This window comes from Amaranthus tricolor, chromosome 9, assembly GCF_026212465.1.
Source record: "Amaranthus tricolor cultivar Red isolate AtriRed21 chromosome 9, ASM2621246v1, whole genome shotgun sequence".
NCBI lineage: Eukaryota > Viridiplantae > Streptophyta > Magnoliopsida > Caryophyllales > Amaranthaceae > Amaranthus > Amaranthus tricolor.
Genome location: NC_080055.1, coordinates 21,552,462 through 21,576,173, shown reverse-complemented (window position 1 = coordinate 21,576,173; position 23,712 = coordinate 21,552,462). Strand labels below are relative to the sequence as shown.

The 23,712-nt window shown below is 29.4% G+C and overlaps 1 protein-coding gene and 2 long non-coding RNA genes across 5 annotated transcripts; 2 read left to right on the top strand and 1 right to left on the bottom strand.

Annotated features, from left to right (window-relative positions):
* The first annotated feature begins 326 nt into the window (after positions 1–326).
* Positions 327–4,320, top strand: LOC130824498 (glucan endo-1,3-beta-glucosidase 11-like). Of its 2 annotated transcripts, none has more exons than XM_057689533.1 (3): positions 327–558; positions 2,209–3,248; positions 4,068–4,320. In XM_057689533.1, exons 1-3 carry the CDS (start codon positions 483–485, stop codon positions 4,152–4,154), a joined length of 1,203 nt encoding a protein of 400 aa, XP_057545516.1. In that variant the 5' UTR covers positions 327–482; the 3' UTR covers positions 4,155–4,320. The 2 variants fall into 2 exon arrangements, with proteins under 2 accessions (XP_057545516.1, XP_057545517.1); XM_057689534.1 differs by having other exon boundaries at positions 327–691; positions 4,068–4,314.
* A 9,648-nt stretch (positions 4,321–13,968) lies between these two features.
* LOC130824497 (uncharacterized) lies at positions 13,969–18,443 on the bottom strand. Its single transcript, XR_009046725.1, has 4 exons — positions 18,077–18,443; positions 17,800–17,888; positions 15,396–15,662; positions 13,969–15,227 (listed from the first exon to the last, which is right to left on the bottom strand). It is a non-coding gene; the product is annotated as an uncharacterized LOC130824497 (long non-coding RNA).
* A 2,657-nt stretch (positions 18,444–21,100) lies between these two features.
* LOC130824496 (uncharacterized) lies at positions 21,101–23,425 on the top strand. 2 transcript variants are annotated; one of them, XR_009046724.1, is made up of 3 exons: positions 21,101–21,407; positions 21,501–21,636; positions 23,159–23,425. It is a non-coding gene; the product is annotated as an uncharacterized LOC130824496 (long non-coding RNA). The 2 variants fall into 2 exon arrangements; XR_009046723.1 differs by having other exon boundaries at positions 23,126–23,425.
* The last annotated feature ends 287 nt before the right edge of the window (positions 23,426–23,712 follow it).

Sequence of the window (23,712 nt, the reverse complement as noted above, 5' to 3'; positions counted from 1 at the left end):
GAAAAACTTAAAGTGAACAAATAAAAAAAAAACACAGAGAGCAGTAACTAAGTGAGATAGACAAAAACAGAAACTATACTAGAATGAAGAGGACGGAGGACTATACTTAAGCTAAGGCAAGCTAGGGAAAACTCCAAAATTTGAATTAATTAAGTAAAAGAAGAAGAAATGAATCTTTACTTAATTGTCACTTAACCATCTCCGCTTATTCTATAATAAAAAATAAAAAATAAAAAAATAAAAAAAATAAAAAATAAAGTTATTTCCTTGCATTATTATTATATATACTAATCTTTCCTCAACTAATTCCTTCCGTTTTCTTCCTTATTCCCACGAACCTCCTCCATTGCTTTTCTTGTAGGAAAAACAAGGCGACGTTATCGACAGTTACAAAATCATCCATTAAAGAGCTACAAGATTTGCAACTGTATTTTCCCGCCTTTTCATATACTCATCCCCATATATAATATATAGTTTTTATAATGAAGTTATTATTTGGTTATGGAATAAGCTATACATTCCACTTATTGCTTCTCCTCATCTCTTTCTCAATTCCTGGTAAGATCTAATATATGTCCTTATTTGAGATCTTCAACTAAACGGGTTTGGACTGGGCCGGGAGGGCCGGGGACGACTTCTTTATGACTCTGGCCAAGCTGGGTTAGACAAATGTCTTACAGAGTCAGCCCAGGTCAACAACCCATTTGACTTAGCTTGTTTTTTAATTATTATTTTATTTAAGAAAAATTTAGTGAATGATACAAATTTTTGTTAATTTTTCTTTAATAATTTTAAGTTTTAATTAATCATAAATAATATTAATTTATAAGGTGATTTTTAGAATGATATTAACTTTTATTTAACCACTATTTTACTTTTTTTTTGTCAAATAATCTACTATAAATAAACGTTGATATTATTCTAGCCAAACATCCATATTCTTGATGTAATTCATAATTAATTAAAATTTGATATTATTATGGATAAATTAGTAAAAGTTTGCATTATTTATAGTAATTATTTTAATTAAATTGTCAAATTTTATAAATAAATGAATTTATATATAAAAATTGAACACTGATAATAGGCCATGAAGCTTAAGTATTTTTGGTTGATATGTCGGTGCTATCGAGCACTAATTTATCCAATTTGCATTGGACTTTCTTTTGTTACTATTTTCATTTTTTCTAACTCAAATAATTTTAATTGTGATTTTTCAAAAATTCTAATAAGTTGATATTTAAAAAGTATACTTTGAAATGAATTTTTTAAAATCACACATGAATATTTTTTTGAGACGAATTTCTCAAAATCACACATGAATATTTTTTTGAGACGAATTTCTCAAAATCACACATGAATATTTTTTTATATAGATTGAAGAGAATTTATAGTCAAAGTTTGACACTATAATTCGTAAATTTTATTTGAGAAGAATATATAAAACGGACAGAATAGTAGATTAAGAAAGGGAATTAAAACTAATAGTAAATCGAAATTATGACCTTTTCTGTAAATCGGTGTAGAAAAGAGAAAAAAAATATTCCTAACTAAAATAAAATAAAATATATCATTTTACCTGCTTCCGTGACTACAGTGTAGCTATCATATTCCACTTCTACATGGTATTCTATTAGATTCAAAGACATAAATTTTTTATTCTAAAGCTTTCATTTAACTTATATAAAATATATTCTTCCTAGATAAAAAAATATATTTTTAAAATATTTAAATAATCAAATTTTTCTCTTGCTTTTTTCTCCTCATTTGTATAAAAAAAAACTTTTTTTAAAATATATAATTTCACAATGTTTATTAATATGCTAGAATGTGTCCTTATGATTTTCCATATTAAAATTATAGTAATATTAGTAGTACAATAGTATTATATCTATTTATTTTCATTGCATTTACTACTTTTATGCAAATATTTAATGTAGTAATACCACATTATCTCCAAAAATCTTATACTTAAGTTTTTTATTCAAAATCCAAAGTAGACAATCAAAAGTAACTTAAGGAGTAGTAAAATAATAAACGTTTGAAAAAAATTAATTGTTTAGAAATAACCATCAAAAGAATAGAACTTCATATAATTTTGCATTTGAAAAAACAAAAATTTGTTTATTATCAAATTAATAATTAATTTTTAATTATTGACTATTACATATAATTAATGATTACTTTTTTAACTGTTGACTGTTTCAGATTACGTCGAATGTTTGGGAATAAACTATGGTCAAGTAGGCAACAACTTACCTCCACCGGAAACCGTATTATCCCTCATTACATCATTAAAACTCACAAAGGCAAGAATCTACGATACAAACCCACAAGTCTTAAAAACATTTGCCAATTCAGGGGTAGACCTAATTGTCACTATTGAAAATAACATGCTAAACACCCTAATGGACCCTCAACAAGCCTTCCAATGGGTTACTACCCACATTAAACCCTACTTTCCCGCCACCAAAATCACCGCCATTGCCGTCGGTAATGAAATTTTTACCGACGACAATACGTCCTTAACCTCCTACATCGTACCTGCTATGATAAGTGTTCATAACGCGTTAACTCAACTCGGCCTCAACTCGTACATTCAAGTATTTTCCCCTACATCAGCTGGTGTGTTACAAGAGTCTTACCCACCTTCCGCCGGGTCATTTAAGCCGGAATTAATCGGAGTTATGACCCAATTTTTGCACTTCTTACAAAGTACAAATTCATCATTTTGGGTCAATGCGTACCCTTATTTTGCATATAAAGATGACCCCACACTTATTCCACTTGACTATGTTTTGTTCAACCCTAATTCAGGAATGGTTGATCCTATCACAAAACTACATTATGATAACATGTTATATGCTCAAGTTGATGCCGTTATTTTCGCAATTTCACGAATGGGGTTTGGTGGGTTAGATATACGGGTTTCAGAAACCGGGTGGCCCGCAATGGGTGACCCGAATGAGATTGGAGCTACAGTTGAAAATGCAGCAACTTATAATAAAAATCTTGTTAGAAGACAATTGGCTAATGAAGGAACACCCTTGAGACCTAATAATAGGCTTGAAGTATATGTTTTTGCTCTATTTAATGAAGATATGAAGCCTGGACCCACATCTGAGAGGAATTATGGGTTATTTCAACCTGATTGTAGAATGGCTTACAATGTTGGTCTATCTAATCTTGATCGTCAACACTCTTCTAATCCTTCTACTTCTATCTCTTTGATATCTTCTGCCTCTAAGGTAATTAATTACAATTAAACCATTATTATTCATATTTAATACTTTTTTCACTATTTTTTAATATACTAAATATTCACGTTCTTTCAATACAAAATTAATGTATGTCTTTCATTATATAATTCCTCTGTTTTATTTTGTTATTGATTACACTCTGATTAAAAAATTCTCACAATTTTTATTAAAATATATATAACCAACAAAGTAAAATGAAATGAGTATCATATATATAAGTATTGATACGAGAAAACACAACTTTTATATAAATTAGTCAAATAAAACCATAAATGAAAATCAATCAAAAAACTTTCGATATGTTTAACTTATTACCAATATATATTATTGTTTTTTTCTTTTTGACAAGCAATTTCTTTTTAAAAGAAAAAGAAATTTAGCATAATATGTTAAAATGATTTTGACTTCATTTAAGTAGTAATTTCCAATCACTTGGGGATAATTTTGAAAACAAAAATAAAAATCAACTACCATAATAATTTGGTATCTTAAAATTTTGTTAACAATGATGGGTTTGGTGGGTTATTATTATGCACACTAAAACATGGACAATAAAATATTACCATCATTCTATTAAACCTTAGTACTGATAAATGATATTTTATAATATCACAAATATAGAAAAAATATATATTAATATTTTTGTTAATTAATTGATAACAAATGTAGATATATTATAAATTATCAAATACTTTTTATCTGGTATTTTTTTATGACGCACTTTAAGTTAGTCTTTATTTATTAAATCCCACGAGGATATACTTTTAAATTGTCCCTAATTAATGTGTTTTTTTTATTGTCAAACAGGTAGCAAACAAAAGATATCAAAGCTTAGTCCACTGGATGTTTGTATATTTGCTATCTTTACATGTTCTTATGAGAAGACAAACGTAACAAGATCATTGCAAGATTGTATTGTAAATATTATTGAGTTTTATCTTGTACTCTTTACATTCTTCATATAAATTTTTTTGCATATTTAAAAAAACGTAGGTCATTTTCAATTAGAAAATTCATGTGGACAACAATATTTTATGTTAATATTGATTATTATCAAGGCTAATATCATATTTTGTTGCTCCTTAATTTGAAGTTACTCCTAATGTTTTTAGCTTTTAGCAATCTTAGATAAATAACATGTTAAGGCCCTTCATATATTAAATAATATATGTACTAAGTTATGAATTGAATCAATCATATTAAAAGTATAGGGATTAGGAAATCCTAATCAATCACTGTGATATATAAATCACTATAAAAAAAACATATTAATAAAATAAGCAAAACATATAAAGATAAATTATAATTTAGAAAATGTTATCCTATCAAATCTCTCCACGTGGATATGATTTGTCAAATTGACAAATAATAGTTATTAATCTAGAGTCGTTGTATAGGAATTGAGCAAAACTACCCACTTTTTAGGCATGGTTTATTTTACATTTTAAAAAATATATTTTAGAGCCTTAAAATAAGTAATTAAACTACTTCAAATAAAATCAGTGTAAACAAATAAAAACTAATATTAGATGTCTCTTAACTTAGGCTTGCATGGTTAGGCACCTTGCATATACCCTAAATTATCTATAAAATAAGGCTTATAATAAAGAGATTGTTTTCTGTAGACTGTGTTAGAGATGGGAACAACAACAAGAGGGGGGTGAATTGTTGTTGTTACAAGTTTAAGTGTTTTTGCCCTATTTTTGCGGAATTAGATTAAAGAAATAAAACTTAAACTTAGAGAGAAATAATGAAAGAGACAACACGATTTTTACGTGGAAACCTTCTAGGCCTAAATAGAAGGAAAAACCACGACCCCACGGGATTTCAAAACTCTACTATGTTTAAGGCAACTCGTTACAATTACATTAAACACCTTGCTTCACTCGAAGCGTTCTCTACTAGGCCAACTTCTCTTTCCAATTGCTTCACTCAAAGCAACTCTCTTAGCTTCACTAAAAGCTAATCTCTTCTCTAACTTCACTAGAAGCTATCTAATTCTCCCCTAGACTCACCCAAGTCTAGTTAAAATAACTCTCTCAAAAACCCTTACACAAGGATAAAATTCTCTAAAGATAAAATCAATGAGTTGCACAAGAAAATATTATAAGTTAATTGGCAATTTTAGAACAAAATATTTCTTGTTGATTTTCCAAAAATAATGTATGAAATTAATGGCTCATACGAATTACACGATTTGAGGAACAACCGAATCCTCTATTTATAGGGTCAATTTCCCTAATAAAAAGGAGGTAACTACCCACTATTCCCTTATCCCAAATAATAAGGAGAATAATATGGATCTCAATTAGTAAAGTCAAACCTACGGTTACTGCCTTATCAAAAGGTAAAATAGGTGTACATATAATTAAATCAAAGCCACGGTTTCTTTAATATTAGTTACCGTTCCCTTTTACTAATAATAAGAAAATTAGTTATAGTTCCCCTATACTAATAATAGCTTACGGTTCCCTTTAACTAAAATTAGCTATAGTTCCATTTTTCAATAATAGGCACGATTACCTTACACTAATAATAGCCAAGGATCCCTAAAATCAGCTATTGTTCCCTTTACTATATTTAGCTAATTTAGTTATTCACTAAATATAGATCCGAAATAAAAGCCTATTAAAAAGGATTTAGAAAATCATACGTTAGGTGGTTAGAAAATATTTTGCCAATTAACTTAATAATTAATTAATGCAACAAATTAATTTTAACTAATACATCAATTAAAAATCAGAAAATATAATAATAATTAGAATTCCAGCAAACGTATTATCTCCCGACTTCAGTCTGACTTCAGTCTGGGGACAGTGCACAGTCTCCAATTTCCAGCAGCGTTAGATCATCAAACTTGGGAACAGTAGACTTCCTATCTACATTTGACATCCTAAGCGATATACCTTTTCTAACTTCTTTGGATTCCTTTGACGAGTACATGTTTATAGACCAAGTCATAGGTACTATTAACGATCTTAGTCACGACCGGATATTGACCTGCAAACAATCTCTAAAAATATATTCGTTTATATAAAGTGTAGTCATTATCAAAACCTAAGAGGTCCAACATTTTCTTTGTATTTTGGACACCTATTTTTTCTATATGTCATTTTTCAATGCAATTTTGACCACTCCCACTACAAAAATTGCATGAAATACGACCAGAAAGCTCTGATCATGGACTTTTGGTCGCAAATCGGCAATAAGAATCTCACAATTTACGACCAGATTGCGACCATGCCACGCTTGGTCGCATATTGCATTGTGGCCCCTTTGTAACCTTGTGGTTGAAGTGTTCTACGTGTGATTTCGTTTATTGTATAAGGTATGGAGTTTAATTTCTAGCTCTTTTATTAGCCCCTAGGAAGATTTATAATTGAGGACAATGGATATTGAAAATGAGTTTTAAAAAAGTGATTCTGAAACGAATTAATATGGCTAAATTAATATTTTAAAAAAATAAAAGATTACAAGTTGATCACAATTTGCGATCAGTATGTAACAAATAGGCTGGTCTTAGAATGCAATTACTATGACCACCCAATATGTAACAAACAGGCTAGTCTTAGAATGCAACCACTATGACCACCTTTTATATGTTCAGACATACCGAATAGATTGTGACCAAAAACAATTTGTGATCACTTCCATTCCGACAAGCCAGGTTGATCGGAAATATGCCAAATAGTAACTAGTTTGTGGCCAAATGTATGACCGCAGCTTAAGTTTTTTTGTATTGTCCTTAGATCAGACGTACTTAATCTCTTTTATTTAAAATTATTTTTAAATAGAAAGACGAAATAAAGCAACCTCAAACACATAAAGAACGTAATTCCTTTAGAATTTATTGCAACTCAAATATCTGCCTTAGTAGTAAATAGTTTAGTGTGTGCTTTCATTCAGTTAACTTTACTGTTAATATATTTTTTTAAGAAGATAACAAGATATATGATAAAAAGATGACAAGATAGATTTGCATGAATTTAACATGCATGTTTGTTGGCTTAAAAAAAGTTAGCTTCTTTATCACAAACTTTTATATGCTTGGAAAATACAAGAAACCACTTGAAGATACAACCAATATTTGGAAGAATACACTCCACATTCTTGAAAACATTACAAGAGGGACCCCTTCAATGTTTTTTATTTTAATATTTTAATTATAAATAGGCTGGTGATTATCAATTTTAAGATATATTACAAGAGCTACCTCTTCAATGTTTTCTCATAGGGCAGGCCGAAGATAGAAAAGAATTATTTGAAAATTAATTTTAAATTTTATTTAAAAAGTGATAATCGCTTGCCAAGTGAAAAAATACCTGAATTGTCACCTCTTCGCATTGAATGTTCTTAGCATGTTCAATATGTTCAACCGCACAGGGCCCCAAAAAGTTAGGGGCCTCAATATTAATTTACGTACTATATGTTAAGTATTTAAAGATACGCAGTTATTAGAAAAATATAATTTTTAAAAATTTCACAAAACCTTTAAAAAATTTATCAATTTTTGCTCTGTCTCTACTCCTTTCATATTTGTTGGATATGAACCTTTCACGTTCAATGTTTTCTTATCCATTTTCTCTTCCTGCATTTTCTACTCTTATATGTCGAGTATGATGTATGATGTAAGATCTTATCCTACATCTAGTCACTAGTCAAACAAACGTTCTTACTTGAATATTGTATACATTCTATAAGCTCCACAATATTGTAACACATAATCACACATATATTAAAAAAATGTTAGGAACATTAATATTATGAATATGATTAAGATGAACAAAATTACACATATATTAAAAAAATATTGGAAATATTAATATTATGAATATGATTTTAATGAACAGAAAGTAAGAGAATATATAGAAATAATAATTTTAAAAAGTGATAGAATTAACATGTAAATGAAAATGTTACAAAGTAAAAGAAAATTATAAATTTTGGCATCCTCAAGGAAACACATAGTGTATAATATAATATTTTTAAGACTTTGCATCTATATTTTTAACAAAGAAATCTAATTTAAGGGATGATTAAGTTAGTTCATTTGATAACACATTTAAATAATATTATCTATTATACTAACTTAGAAAAAACTGTGTCCGTTATACACTTAAGCATGGTTGAATTTAAATTTTGACAATGGATAATTTATTCAAGTAAAAAATATTATTTGTATTGAATTATTCATTTCTTAGAGATAGGACAAAAGTATTATTTTTCTCTAAAAGATGTAATCGTTAAAAAAGTTCATTTAATTAAATCAAAAGCAATTTTTATTTTCCTCCAATAAGATTTGATTCAATTTGTACAATTACTTTAAAGACGTGGAATCCATTATAGTTGATTACTAAATTGCAAAACAAAATTCAAAAGGCTTAACTTTACTATTCTTTTTTCAACGTAATTAGATATTGTAATTCAGAGAATATACCATAGTTTACTAAAGATTATATTACAAATTAGTGCGATAATACTAATTATTGACACAAATATTATAAATTGATAGGGCTATAAAATTGTGTTGATAGAAATAAAAGTGAGAGCGAATGTAAAGTGTAGATTAAACCTATCTAAAGAAAGTTGTGAAGACACTACCTAAATTAGACACATGTCAAATGTACAGATTAAATGAACGTGCGTCAATTTGTTATAAAGTACAATTCGTCTTGTATGAGACTGCCTTACCATGAGACGAGTCATTAACTAACCTATTTATCTAACTGATCACTTTAAATTATAAGTAATCACTTTAATAGACTAAATATATATGAATCAGTCTAATAGAGATAGTCTCACTGTAAGATAGGTAAATAAACAATAAAAAAGTTACACTTTGGCGGCCTAAGCTTTATTATGTCTAAAACCGTCAGCATTGGCCAACCTTTATGAAAGAGGCTTTTGTTGAAGCAATTCTTTATGGAAGCCAAGGACGGACTTGATAGAGGATGATGAACTGGTTTATGTACATTCTCACATCACCCCCAACATGATGCACATGCACCCCATTTTTTTTTTGTGGGCCCACAAAATATACTATATGTTCAATATGATCCGATCTGGTTCATATAATAGTACTATGTTGGTGTATACACTTTTTTTGGGGGGAAGAAAGTAAAGATGAAGAGGTAGATAATGTTGTTAAGAAAAGACCTATGATTTGTGTACAATGAGTGTGTTGTTTGTGTGCAATGAGGTAGGATGACAGAGTTGTTATTATATATAGTTTATATCAAATATAAAGCTTTCCAAAAAGTTGTATGAGACGATTTCACCGTAAGACACATTTCATATATAGGCCAAATCGCCCATATATTACATATTAGAGAATGTGAACTTCTGATTTGAGTTTGTATCACCAAAAACGATCTCTCTCGAGAATCTCAAATATATCAGTTTCAATTTATGATGATGAGGATATTTTCGGTTTGAGAAGAAAGAGTATACGCCTTGATTTGATGGTATGCTACTCAGCGGAATTTACTAGCCGGGTATGATGATGATAGTGGTGGTGATAATTTTTTTCTTATCTTCTAGTTTTGGTTCTAGATAATCTATTAGCTAGTGAGGCTTGGTGACGATTACGTCTACCCAGGGTGGCGTTCAGGAGTCAGGATCGGGTACAATGCCATCAGAACTATAGCACCTTGATATTCTCGTTATATCAGGTGAAGATAGCTAACACATTATTGATAATTTTCTACACAATTATACGCAGCTTAACAATTTGCTTTCTCACAAGTCGGGTTATAGTTTGTAACACTCAATTAATTATTAAGATTTTATATAAGATAGATTTATGTATCGACTTGACTCTTTTATGTTAGAATAACACCTTATATATTCAAGAAGAATTTTAGGGTCTCATAGATATAAGTATATATATAATAAATTATTCTCAAAACTTTTTATCTTTTTTTATAGTTATTTTAAAATAAATGATATTATTTATAACTCAAGAAAAAGAAGATGAAGCAAATTCTTGCAAATGGCAGGGTTTAATCGTTGGCATTTTATGTGGAAAATCACTACTCAATCAAGTTCATTTTTTACTCTTTATTACAGTATCGTTAGATTTTCATCATTTTCAAAGTATATATTGTCATTTACCTATTCGAATTGTCTATTAAATCCGCCCATTCTTTTTAATTGTGGATATACTTAAGAATATTGCAGCATGTTATTCTATAGGTCGGTAGTTTGTTTGTCTGCCCGGTCTAGTGCAAGCTCCTTGTTAGGTGCAAGATGATTATAAGTTGATTAAGGGTTAATTACTTGAGGTTTAGCTTTAGATCTTGGTAGGTAGGGAAGCTTAATCAATGAGATTATGCTGAGTCACAAAGTTTTTCCACTATGTAAGCAAAATTGACCGTGTCATAAATTAACCCAAATTCAACCCAAAATTAGGGAGCTTTTATTAAAGTTTTGTGACTTAAATTAGTAACCCTAGCCGATTTTGAACCTAAACATAATGTGAAAAATTGAATCAAACCAAAAACAATCATACATAAAAAGAAACTATGAGAGACTACACTTTCTCCATCCTTTGAATTTCATACATAATATATAATCTTAAATTTTTGATTTTTCTACAGATGTTTTTTAAATTCATGTGGTGATCTTAAGCTTTCAACTTTTACATATGAGAGACTAAATGTTGAGTTTTTGGTTAAATTAAATATTTACGTTGACTGGGTTCCAAAATTTCTAGTCAATTATGGTGATTATGATGTTTGTTTTTATGAAAAAAAAATGTCATTACGTTAGATAAAAATAGCGTAAAGTTAACAAAAAAAGTTCTCTTTTGTCTACCATGTGGAAAAATTGAAAGGTCATGATCACCATGTGGATTAAAAAAAATGATCAATAAAAATGTAATAGGAGATTAAAAATAGCGTATTTAATTATGTTCTTTATCCATAATCTATGAATAATAAGTAGTAAGTGACATTCATAAGCAATTGTATAATTCTAAATACCCTAGAGTACTTTTATTGATATTGTTTACAACCCTTGAGAATTTTAATTATTATTAGTTTTTAATCAGAATCAATCTAAAAACTTTATTACTTACTATATATTGTGGACAGGGTTATATACATTCGAATGGAATTTATGAACCTTTTCTAAAAGCCTTTTACAGTTTTTAACATAATCATCCTCATTATTCTATGGACGTTCTAAGGATCGGTAGTAAAAATCTATCAATTTAGTAAGATTTTCTGAGACCTGAATCTAAAATTACCGCAATTTCATAAATATTAGGAAAATTATTAATATACGTCTTCCATTTATTCATCATTTTTTTGAGAATCGACCTTAAGAATTCATTAGCATTATTATTCTTGTAGTTAAAAAGTTTTTAAAATATGGTAATGCATTCACTTACTACTAGGTGGATGTTTGGTTCGTACACATATGAAAAAATCTTAGTTACGTGGTCATATGCTTCTAATATTTTGTGTACACCTATAGCTAGTTTTCATGTTGCATTGGTTATACCTTTATATGCACATTCATCATATAGTTTGTTTTGACAACACGATATTTTGTAGCCTTTTTTAAAACATCATAAGGTTAAGCCCTAACATGTCAGATTATCCAATGACCAATATACCTTTTAAGTCCATAGTGTTGACATAATTGTTTGTATCTTATCTTTACTTGTCCTAATTTAAGCCACTTAACCCACGTCTCTAATGGGATTTATAAATCCTTTAATTCTTTAATACCTACTTTGTATTATTAATTTGTGGTGAGAGGATAAGATATAATTTTAATAAGATGTAATAAATATTTAGTTAAGATGAATGTTAAAAGAGTTTGAGGATTAAATTATAAAAGATAAGAGAATATAAGACCACTACCAAACGAGAAATATAGTCAAATCGAAACAACAATTCTAAATAAAAAATAAAGTAGCAAAAAGATTATCTGTTAGAGAATACTTCTTTGTCCCTTTGAATTGCACAATATGATTCTAAAAGTTCTTATATATTTGCGTGTTATGATACAAATTCAAAAGAACAAAATGAGCACAATACGAGTATATATACAAACAACCTACCTCTAATGAGAATCAAATCATGCATGTCATGATTGTCATGTTAACATAACAATCCTGATATGCAAGATGCATGATTTGATTCTTATGATTCTATGTCCAATACCAAAAATCTGTTTGACATATGAACAACACTTGAAAGTTTAGTGCAAGGTGCATTGTAGTAGCATGGCGGTTTGTTTGTTAGCACTTAGCACTAAACTTTAGGGTTGGTTGTAACATGCTTGGTTATGAGTTTTTGGGTTCATCACATGAGGTTGTTGGCTTTATCATTCGTTTGATTTTGTAACTTTATGGTCTCTTTGCTACGTTGTCAGTATTAAATAATGAAAAGTTAATATAATTTTGGTAGAAAAATTACTTAATAAGTTCAACAGTCTTGCATTTTACTTTAGCCATTTCATTTTTTCCACAAAATTATCTCCATGTATTACAAGCATGAGATGAGGTGGTGTTTGGTGATAATGGAAAATCGTGGATAAAATTTTTTTTTTTTTTTTGATTAGAAGTCTTCACCATGTGAATGATAAAAGCATAAGACAAGAGAAGGTAAAGATAGACAAGTAATAAAGCTAGGAGCTACTTTTGTGCGAGACCGTCTCTCGACGATCTCAAAATAAAAAATCCATATGATAATAATTGTATTAGTTGTATTATTTAGTCTATGTATATATAAAAAGCGTCTCACAAAAAGCTGGTATTACACAAGAAGTGATGTAAAGGATATAATAACATAAACTAAAATATTAAAAAAAATAATAAAAACAATCAAATAGGCTTAAGCAATAAACAGGGAGATGGGGCTTATGGCTTTTATCTAGATGAAAATAAAACACCTATGACTTACATTTACTTAAAAATAAACCACTTAGGGGCGAATCCAAAATAAAATCAAATGATATCAATATAATGTTAATAGAATAGCTTGAACCTGAGAAAATGTTGTCACACACCAATATTTTAACCAACTTAACCGGTACACTTATTAACATATTTAGAGATATAACTTGTTAAATATTATCAGTTGACAGCATTGACAAAGGCTACATCTACCCGTGAAACCACCTAAATCAACTATCAGTAAATAAAAATCATAGATAGAATTAATAAAAAATAATCAATTAGTAAATAAGTTTTTAACAAATCACCTGGAATTATCAATGTCAAAATTTAAAAAAGTTCTTCAAATTGGTCTAAACCACCTACCAGACCAAATATTTACTTGACATAAAATCAAAAGGCTCAACACACAGCCATATTGTGTTGGACCGTGTTGAAAATATATGGAGTACAAATAGAAAATTTGAATAAAATAAGATTATTTAACAACTTAATTTCAAAAATAAGTTTCGTGAAAACTTAATTCTCAAAATAAGCGTTCGTACATCCATACTTAGCTTTGGAGTAAATCGCTGTTACTAACAGCGACTTAGGGAGTTAACCAATCAACTCCTTAAGTCGCTGTTAGTAACAGCAACTTTAAGGTTAACTGTTCAACTCCTTAATCTCGTAGGTTGGAATGAGGAAGTAACTGAGAACTGAAAACTTAAAACGCATTAAGTCGCTGTTACTAACAGCGACTTAAAAAAAAAATATTTTTATTATTTATTTTTTTTTAAGTCGCTGTTAGTAACAGCGACTTACTCCAAGGCTAGGTTTGGATGTACGGACGCTTATTTTGAGAATTAAGTTTTCACAAAGCTTATTTTTGGAATTAAATTGTTAAAACATCTTATTTTATTCAAATTTTCGTACAAATATTTAACATATGCGTTGGACTAGGCTTCCTATTTAAGCTGGGCCTTCATTCTAGATATACTACAGTACAACTTGGTAGTTAGTATATATTTATATTTGGAGTAAATATTTCACGTCTAGTTCTTCATGATGAAAATACATAATTTAATCGAATCTTGTTTAATTCATTTTAAGGAGACATATGTAATCAGATCTATTAGTGTGATACATATTCATTCATATTAGTGTTACATATAGCCTTAAGGGATGTAGTAAGTGAATTATCTATATGCATGTATTGTATTACACCAACATGAGGTGACTATAAATATAGTTGTATCACTTGTAAGGACCAGAACCAATCAATAATAAGCAAAGTGTTTACCCTAACCTTCTCACTCGCAACTACACTAAAAAAATCTTTAAGCCATAGCTAGAAAATCAAAATTGATATCACTGCTCTAAGTATACCCAACAAAAACTAAACATAGATTAATAAACCTTTTTAAGAAAATAACACATGGCCAATACTTGTAACATTTCCAATACCAATGTTTTGGGAGAATACTATGACTTTTGGAAGATAAAAATGAAAGCATTCTTTAGATCAAATGATCTAAGGAGATATGTTGATGAAAATTATCAAGAGTACAAAGATGAAGTCACTTTTACACTATGTTTTGAATAGAAAATTAAGAGAAAAAAGAAAGGAAGGAAAAAGGAAGACGAGAGATAAGGAGGGAGAATGTATTTTGTTTGTTTAAAAGGGAAGAGAAGTAGGGATGGGCATTTAAAGGTATGGGTTGGGTTTGGACCCTACCCGAATCTAGACCCTAATTTTAGGGTAGGGTCCAGACCCAATGTAACAACCCTAAACTAACCAACTAATTAAACAAAATTAATTTAAACTAATGCGGAAGCTTAACACTTATATCGGCCTATTACATTGATAATATAATCAATTACTCTACTGATTATATTATCCACTTGACATCTTTCAAGAATTTAAATATCAGAGTTTACAACCTTTGAAAGATATAAAGAAATTACATTATAAGAATAATTTGAAACGATTTAAAATATATAAATTTCTATAGAAATTCCGACAGAGTTCCGTTTGTAAACCGATAAACTAAAATTTGTCCTTTTGACTTACAGTCACCCTGCAAGTTCAGAACCAACGTTTCAAAATAACAACCAACCACTGGCACAAGTGCCATACATTTCAAAATCACTTCACCTCGTAGAATGGATTCTTTTCTCAAAAAAAATCTAAAATAAGTGTTAAAATAATTTTAGATAAGAAAACAAATAAAACTTCCTTTACTTACATTCTTTTATATGATTGGTAGACATTACTTTATTGATTACTGATCTTTATGCTTTCAGCTACTCTTGACTTTTTTGATCTTAAAATATGTCCTCCACTAGGACAGGTTCAAAGAACAAAACCACACAATCAGCTTATGTTGAGTACACATTTATATAGCTTAATTTTAAATACGTAAAACTATGACGAAAAGGATATATTATAACTATATATATATATACAAAATGAGTGGATATTGCTCCCTGCCCTGATTCTAACCTTCATTTACCTGCAGGCAAACAAACCATGCTAGATTACATACCATAACCCAACCACACATGCTGGAAGGATACATTAATTATATCCTACAAATCATTTTCTTTGCATACATACTACTTTTTCACTCTCATATAATTTAAATTTTTTTGAGTGGGAGACATTGGGTAGGATGATGATGATATATATATATATATTTTTTTTCTTTTTTTTTTCTGTTTTTATAAATCAAATATTTTTCCGTTTTCTTTGCTAAAACATTTCCTTTTAAAATCTTGTGATCATGAATCTATGGAACGGATAAATCTTTTTTTTTTTATATTTTCTTTACTAAAACTTTCCTTTCAAAGTCTTTAAATCATAAATTTATAGAAAGGAACGAACTTTCTTTTCCATCGGGCGAACTAGGCCCTCTGGATAACTATTTGACAAAGATCCCTAGCGTACACACCCCACAAACGGCCAAACCGTAGCAGAAGATCTAAGTCCGAGGTACTGATCAACGTACCCCCAACTATTATGTAGTGTTGAGACAATCCCGACGAAGTTCCAATTCCTTGAGAAACCATTGAGATAGTCCCAACCTTTTCAAAACATAAAACCATTTATATCCTTTCTGTAACTATTCTACGATTTCAAGGTTCGAAAAACAACTTTCTAGTTAGGAAGAACATCTCCTTGTATTCAAACCAATCTCAACCAAAGGGAAAATACATACCTTTACATTCTGTTCTCGTAACTATTAAAGATTTGAGTAAGAAATCTAACCATTTCAATCACAGCAAGACGACAAGCTCAGTCAATATGGTTTCTCAATGAGATCGAAATCTTCAATATAAAAATATATGTGCTTAGTTATAATTAACAATAGATTTGACTTAGCTAGCTAATGAGCTTTGCTTAACTTTGATTTTATAAAACAACTTTTTATTTAAACTATGATACAACGAATTCTTCTATCTTATTTCTTTCACCAATTACCTCTGATTATTAAAGTAACTAATATCAATACTACTAAAACACTCCTTTAATTTATCAAAAATCAATATTAAGATTCAGAATAATACTTGAATATCCAAACTTTGAAATTACTAGCAGAATCCTAAAATAGGCATAATTTTCTCCTCACAGATCAATTTGTGATATAATCATACATCATTAGATTCTACTAAGTTATTATCAGTTTCTACTTATTTAATTTCATATACAATTCACCCATATTAATCACACATTCCAAACTCACATTCATTTTTCTTAGAATATATTCAAATACCAAATTATTCTGCAATTCATGTTTGTACCCTCGATTCATCATCAACATATCAACTACAACTCAACACAACCAATCTCATGATCGTAATTACTCTTAATAATCTATATATATCTTTTCGTAGCATTTTCACATTCACCGTTTTGTTCTACATTTCCAATATATAATCTATCAAACCTCATTTACAATACTAAACTTTTAGTTTCATGCTTATAACACCACAAGTTCACAATCATTCGTCATTATCAATTTCCTACTTGAATTCATCGTCATATCCCAATATATACAAATATTAGTTTACATTCTTGATCATATATATATTTGTTAAGTAAATTCGATTCATCATATACAATCTCACTATCTATACTTTATGTTCAAACTACCAAGTACCAATACTTAATCAACTGTCAAATATCATTTTATATTCTACTCATATTCATAATTTGAATGACAAACTCCTTCGATATCATTTCTTGAATATACTCAAATACTACATTCCTCTATAATTGACCTACAATAACAAAGTGCATTCTACATTTCAATCCATAGAAATACCAAAGGAAACACTTAAGAACTCAATTTGCATATGGAATTTAGTATAACATTAAATAATGTACTTCAAGATTCTACCAACTATTAACATGAATAAGTAAACTCAATTTTATTCCCCATTTCTTAAAATAATTCTCAACTAAAATCCAAAATGAAATAAGACTAACTAATATCTCAAATTTCAATCCCAATTAACATTTCACAATTTACTGTCATCAACACCAAACTTTCCACAACTGCTCCTTTTACAAATTCATCGGTTATTAATAAATCTCCTTTACACATAATTTAAATTAAGCTCATTAGAATTTATTTAGTAGGGGCGTACCTCGAGAGGAAAATATATAGAATGGAAGAAGAAGAGCAGCTGCGCTTTTGTTCAGTCTGTGTCTGAGCATACAAATGACCTGAGATTTACTGATTGGGTAGTCGAACAAGAAAGACATATTATCAATTTAGTAAAGCCCTAATTTAATTTGGGGTTTAAACAAATAGGTGATAAAAGTGAAAGTCATCCAACTTAGAATAACTTTAAAATTAAAATTCTTGAAAAGGATATCAAGAATCAAATCACAAGGTTGATAAAACAAAGAAATTAGGAGTACCAAAAGGCTGTTCGTGAGTGGCTTTGACCGGACCACGCCTGACAGCTGCTGACCCAAGTGGGTACTGCGGTGAGCTCAGTGCACAAGGGCAGTCGTCGGCCGCGTCTTAGCGCTAGAGAAGGTTGTTGAGTGGTGGCAGGTTAGTGCGGTGGTGCTCTGATATGAGTTCTCTACTTCTCTCCATTGTTTTTAAGAAGATGAAGGAAAAAGGAGGCCTTTCTTGCTTAATAAAGAAGATGACTACTATATACTCATACGTGTAACTCATGGAATTTAGGTAAATTTTCTTTTCTTTTTTTTTTCTTTATATTTTAGTTCCTTTTTTTAAAAAAAAAAAAGATTATTATTACTACTAATATTACTACAATTCTTACCACTTTATAAAAGGGAGGAATGATAAATTTAAGATTTAACCTTATTATTTAAAGAGTTCTACTTTTTTTTTCAATTAAACTTAAATTTAGTTTTATACTACAATAGCTTCATTTTGTTTTATATTTATTTACTTGTTAACTTTATAAATAAACATAATTTGGCTTCAACAAAATAATTCAAACCAAATAAAACTTTATTCTAAATAATAGTCTAAATACTTAGCAAAATCTTTAAAACATTAACGAAATTTCAAATGTTAATTATTAATTAATTATAATAATCTTAGTTTAAACGATAATCAAGGAGTTTAAAATCACATGTGTTACACCCGGACCTTGATATTAAGGGTTTAAAATTTTAGATCCTGACCTAGACCCTAAAGGTCTGGACTCGGACTTTTAGGGTCTAGAATCATACCCCAAAAATTTGTTTTATTGAGTGAGATTAAAGGGTCTAAAAAATAGATCCTAATATGACCCTAATTTGAACTCTTATTGGACTCTTAGGATCTTAGTTCCTAAAATCCATAGAGAATTACTTAAAACCTTCTAAATCAATGATGATTTCAAAACCAAACTTAAAAACAAATTTGAGTAACATATATTTACTTCAATGGCAGAAATTATTCTAACACTACAAATAACATTAAAGCACTTAAATTTAAATTACGAAAACACTAAAATTTAAAATACACAATTAATCTTTATTCAAATACAAATTTAACTCCCATATCATGCATTAAAATAATTATTAAACATGAACCTAAACAAGAAATAAGTCATTGGCTAAAAAACCTTAAAACTAAAAAAAAGTTTTAAGAAAAATGCCAATATAATGATCTTGCTTCAACCCCCGAGCCTTAAAGAAATCAAAATTAAACACAAGAACATAATAATTATCATTGAATACTTTTTCAAAGCACACAATTTTATTCCCAGATCCAAAAACAACAGGATTTCCTTGATCAGTTAAATCAGCAAATGTGACATATAATCTATTGCCATTAAAAACAAATCTTGCTTTTTCTAATGGCATGTAACGAAATATATGGTCGAATACTTGTTCATGGGTTAAAATGATTTTACCGTGTTCTGAAAATCGAATTAGCAGATAGATCTGTGGCTCTGTTGGAATTTTCGGCACAAATCAGAATACCAATGGAGGAAATGTTATTATTTGCTTCTTTTGAAATTTTCAGAATAACGAAGCAGTAAAGATCTAGTTATTGATTTATCTTTCGAAAATCAAAAACAATGGAAAGAAGGTATTTAATTAGTGAGCCATGAAAATAAAATAGGGCTTTGGAAAAAAAAATTTGGGGAAGATGATGAATAGTGTTAGGATAACAAAAATTCTAATTTTCATTTTGGCAAAAGAGAAAAAAAAAAAGAATTATGGAAAAAAACCATAAAATAAAATGAGGAGGGATTAAATATTGTTTTATACTTAAGCCTAATTTATTTTCTCAAATGTTACAAATTATACTATCCAACCCAAAAAAAAATTTAAAATATAAAAAAGAAAAAGAGTCCAAGGGTCAGGTCCGGATCTACCCGGACCCGAAAACTTATAATATTTTTTGGACCCGGACCGATAGGGTCTTAGACCCTTGCCCATCCCTAAAGAGAAGGGAAAAGGATAAGAAAAACAAGTGTTTTTCTCAAAATCTTTTCACCTTAGAAGATATTGTATTGTTAACAAAACATGTTTATATTTTCCCTCTAAATCCTTCCCCTCTAAATTTCTTTTCTTTTTTTTTTCATCCAAACAAGTGACTTTTTATCTTTTCAAACCTCTCCCCTTCCTTTCCCTCAAGTTCTCTCTATCCAAACTTAATGTTACTGACGCACAAAAGAAAAAAACTTAAAACGGAAATGCAAGATGCCAATATTAGGCCGTAACAATTTGTCACATAATCTCACTGTGGCTCACTTGTGCGAGCACGGGACACCCGTGGCTCGGGCCCACAAACCCACGGGTCAAGATCGTTGACTTGCACATACACTCGGTGAGGTTCATTGTTTCCCAAAACCATATGGTAGTAAAAAGATTAACTCACCCAATATATATGCAAGTCAACAACCCATTATTTTATCGATGTGGGATTTTGTTTCACATGTGATGTAATTCCAACACTCCCAACATGTGAGCCACATTATACCAAGAACCACCTTCGACGCTGATACCATATTAGGTCATGACAATTCGTCACATAATCTCACTGTGGCCCACTTGTGTGGACACGAGACACCCGTGGACTCGGGCCCACAAACCCACGGGTCAAGAGTGTTGACTTACACATGCACTCGGTGAGGTTAATTGTTTCCCAAAACCATATGGTATGAAACAGTTATAAAAACGTCTTTATTAAAAATTACTATTTTAATAAGTAATATGAATTTGTCATTTTAAAAGTAAAATTTTACTACGAATTTTAGATATCAATTTTATTATTTTTGGGGAAAAAATAAATTATACGACGAAAAATATGGGTATATTATCCACCTCATACTTTAATGAGTATGAGTATAAAGTTGAGTCACCCATAATTTTGCCACCCAACTTATGATTCATCAAAGCTAACCCCTTCTTATTTATAAACCTATACAAGCCTATAAACTCCATTCACCTTTCTTCTTCATTATCAACTTAGACTAAAATTTCTGAAAAATCTCATCCTCTTCCAAAATAAAAAAAATAAAAAAAATAAAATCAATTTGAAAAATTTTAGTTTACTTTTCCATCCTAAGTTCATAAACCTCCATGATTTAGGTAGTATGTGTTTATATTAGAAACCCCAAATTTCAATTTAGGGTTCTTAAAAATTCAATTGAGATCTCTACAAAATTAGTATGAAGTATGGGAGCCAACTGAAGTGTTTTGATGATTGTAGCTATTGTAGAAGAAGGAGAACACATATAGTACTATCACCATCTCCATCTCTTTTGTGTTAGAAGTAAGATTTCTTTATGTGTTCTTGATTTCATACTTGTATATTAAATTCATGGCTAATAGGGCCGTAAATTGATATTTGATTGTTTTATGTTAGGCTTTTTATGGTTAATTAGAGTAGCATCAAGAGGAGACTAGTTTGAAGTTCATCAAACCATTGAAGAACTTACTAGCTAAACTGGATCTTGGTTCTGATTTTCTGAAATTTTGTGTGGAATTAATCTTGCTTAAAGGTAACTCACAAATTAATTTATTTAAGTATAAATTGAATGTTTTAAAGTAGTTTTAAGTTATTAAATGGTTGTTGATTCATGTTCAAAGTTGAGACAAAAGTTCTGAATATTAGAGCAAGTTCTTTCCGAATCTATTTGGCTGTTTTTGAGATAGTTAGAGTCGTTTCTAGGTTCTGATTCCTTCATGAGATTTGTAGTCTAATTTATGGTCGTGTGGGCACTTGAATCGGCCCAAAATGAGTTCGTTTGAGAGAGTTATGTCCAAAATACTAATAGGCTGTCATGAAAATTGAGAATAAGTTTTCTGTTTTGCCATTTTTGGGGCAGTTATGATTGTTTCTGGGTTTTAGTGTCTTCATAAGAATTATAGAACTCTGAGTCATGGTCGCCTAACCACTTGATTCGCCTCTATACGAGTTCTTATGAGAAATTTATGACTAAAATACTAACACGTGTCCTGAAATGGTACTAAGACGGGATTTATAAAATGGGATTAGAAGCTATGAAATAAATTGGGTACTTTTTTAATCAAATGTTTAAGGTTATTTATTGGGTATTTGGAATCAATTTAGGGTTGTTATTCTTTCTTTATTGATTGGTATTGTTGAGTTATGGTTATTATTTGATTATTATGGGTGTTAGTTCAAGTATCAAATTTGGGAACATAAGTATCAATTGGGTATTTGACTAGTTGATATTATTTGGATAGGATATAAGTTGGATATTGGGATTTAAGATTGGTGTAAAATTAGGTAATCTCCATTGATAGGAACTCAAGTTCTAATATACTGATGATTGATGATGAATTGATTTATATTTTAAGTAATGATTGTTGATTTCAAAGAAAATCAAGTGAATTTCTGTTTTGTTTTATTATAAAATATTCGACATTGAAAAATGTTCGTTTTTGGGAATTAGCAACGGATATTTGTATCCGGATTATTGTGAAATCCTATAGCTTGATAATAGGTAATGGCTATTTGGATCAATCTCGAGCCCCGAATCCCGTTTCGTTCTTGTAAGAACCGTATTTTCGGTGATGACGATCACCCGTGTTCTCAGGATTTAGGTCAAGCCTACTTCCTGACGGTCCATACATATTCCCACGTTTTTAAGTGTTATTATATTATCGATTTAATATGGGTTTTGATTAAATACATTTGGTATATAAAGTTTTGTTTATTTTGCAATGAAATCATATGTTTTATTTGCCGTATTATTGGCTATTGACTTATAAAGTAATAGTTGTATTTTGATTTTTTCTATTAACTTGCAAAGTTATAGCCGTATTTGATTCATTATGAACTAAAGGTACTTAGCCGTATTTATAACAATACCAAATGGTCTTTTAAAAGAGTTCGAATTTGGATACAATAATGTTTATATGTAGTTACAAATTGAGCATGAAATTTAATTGAAGATGTCTGTTAATGACTTATATATAAATGTAATAGTTTGTCGGATTACTCAACAATTTAATTGTTAACAGTCTTTGATGGGGCCTATCCCTTATGAGGGATAGATCCATTTTCAGGTTAGCTCTGCGGTAGAGAGGATGTCTACATGTATTATGTGTTTCGGGCGAGGCGAGGAATTCTTTTGAAATACATTTTGTAAATTAGTTATTCGTAAATTAAAATGTAATAATTTCATAATATTTTGTAAATAGTATTTACTTATTTATGTAAAAAGTTTTAAATAACTCTGATATTAGTTGCTGTGATCAGCGAATCACAGGTCAGATTCAGTCCAGACCACTATAAGTATTATGATATTAGTTATGTACAGAAAATTTTGTATAAAAATATAAAGGTCTGAATAAATAAGTAAAATGTATTAAAAAAATGTACAAAATATATAGTAAAATATTGTATGATTTGCCAGCAACTCTATACTATCTTATGAGGATACTGAGTTGCTAACTTTAACTTTATAAAAATTATACTGAAAATATTCAAAAACCTAGGCTAGAAAACCAACATACAATAATATATTAAATATTTAAATATAAAGGTCTAAATAAGTAAAAAGTATAAAAAAAATCAACTTATGTAGTTATGTGTTTAGATTATGGTG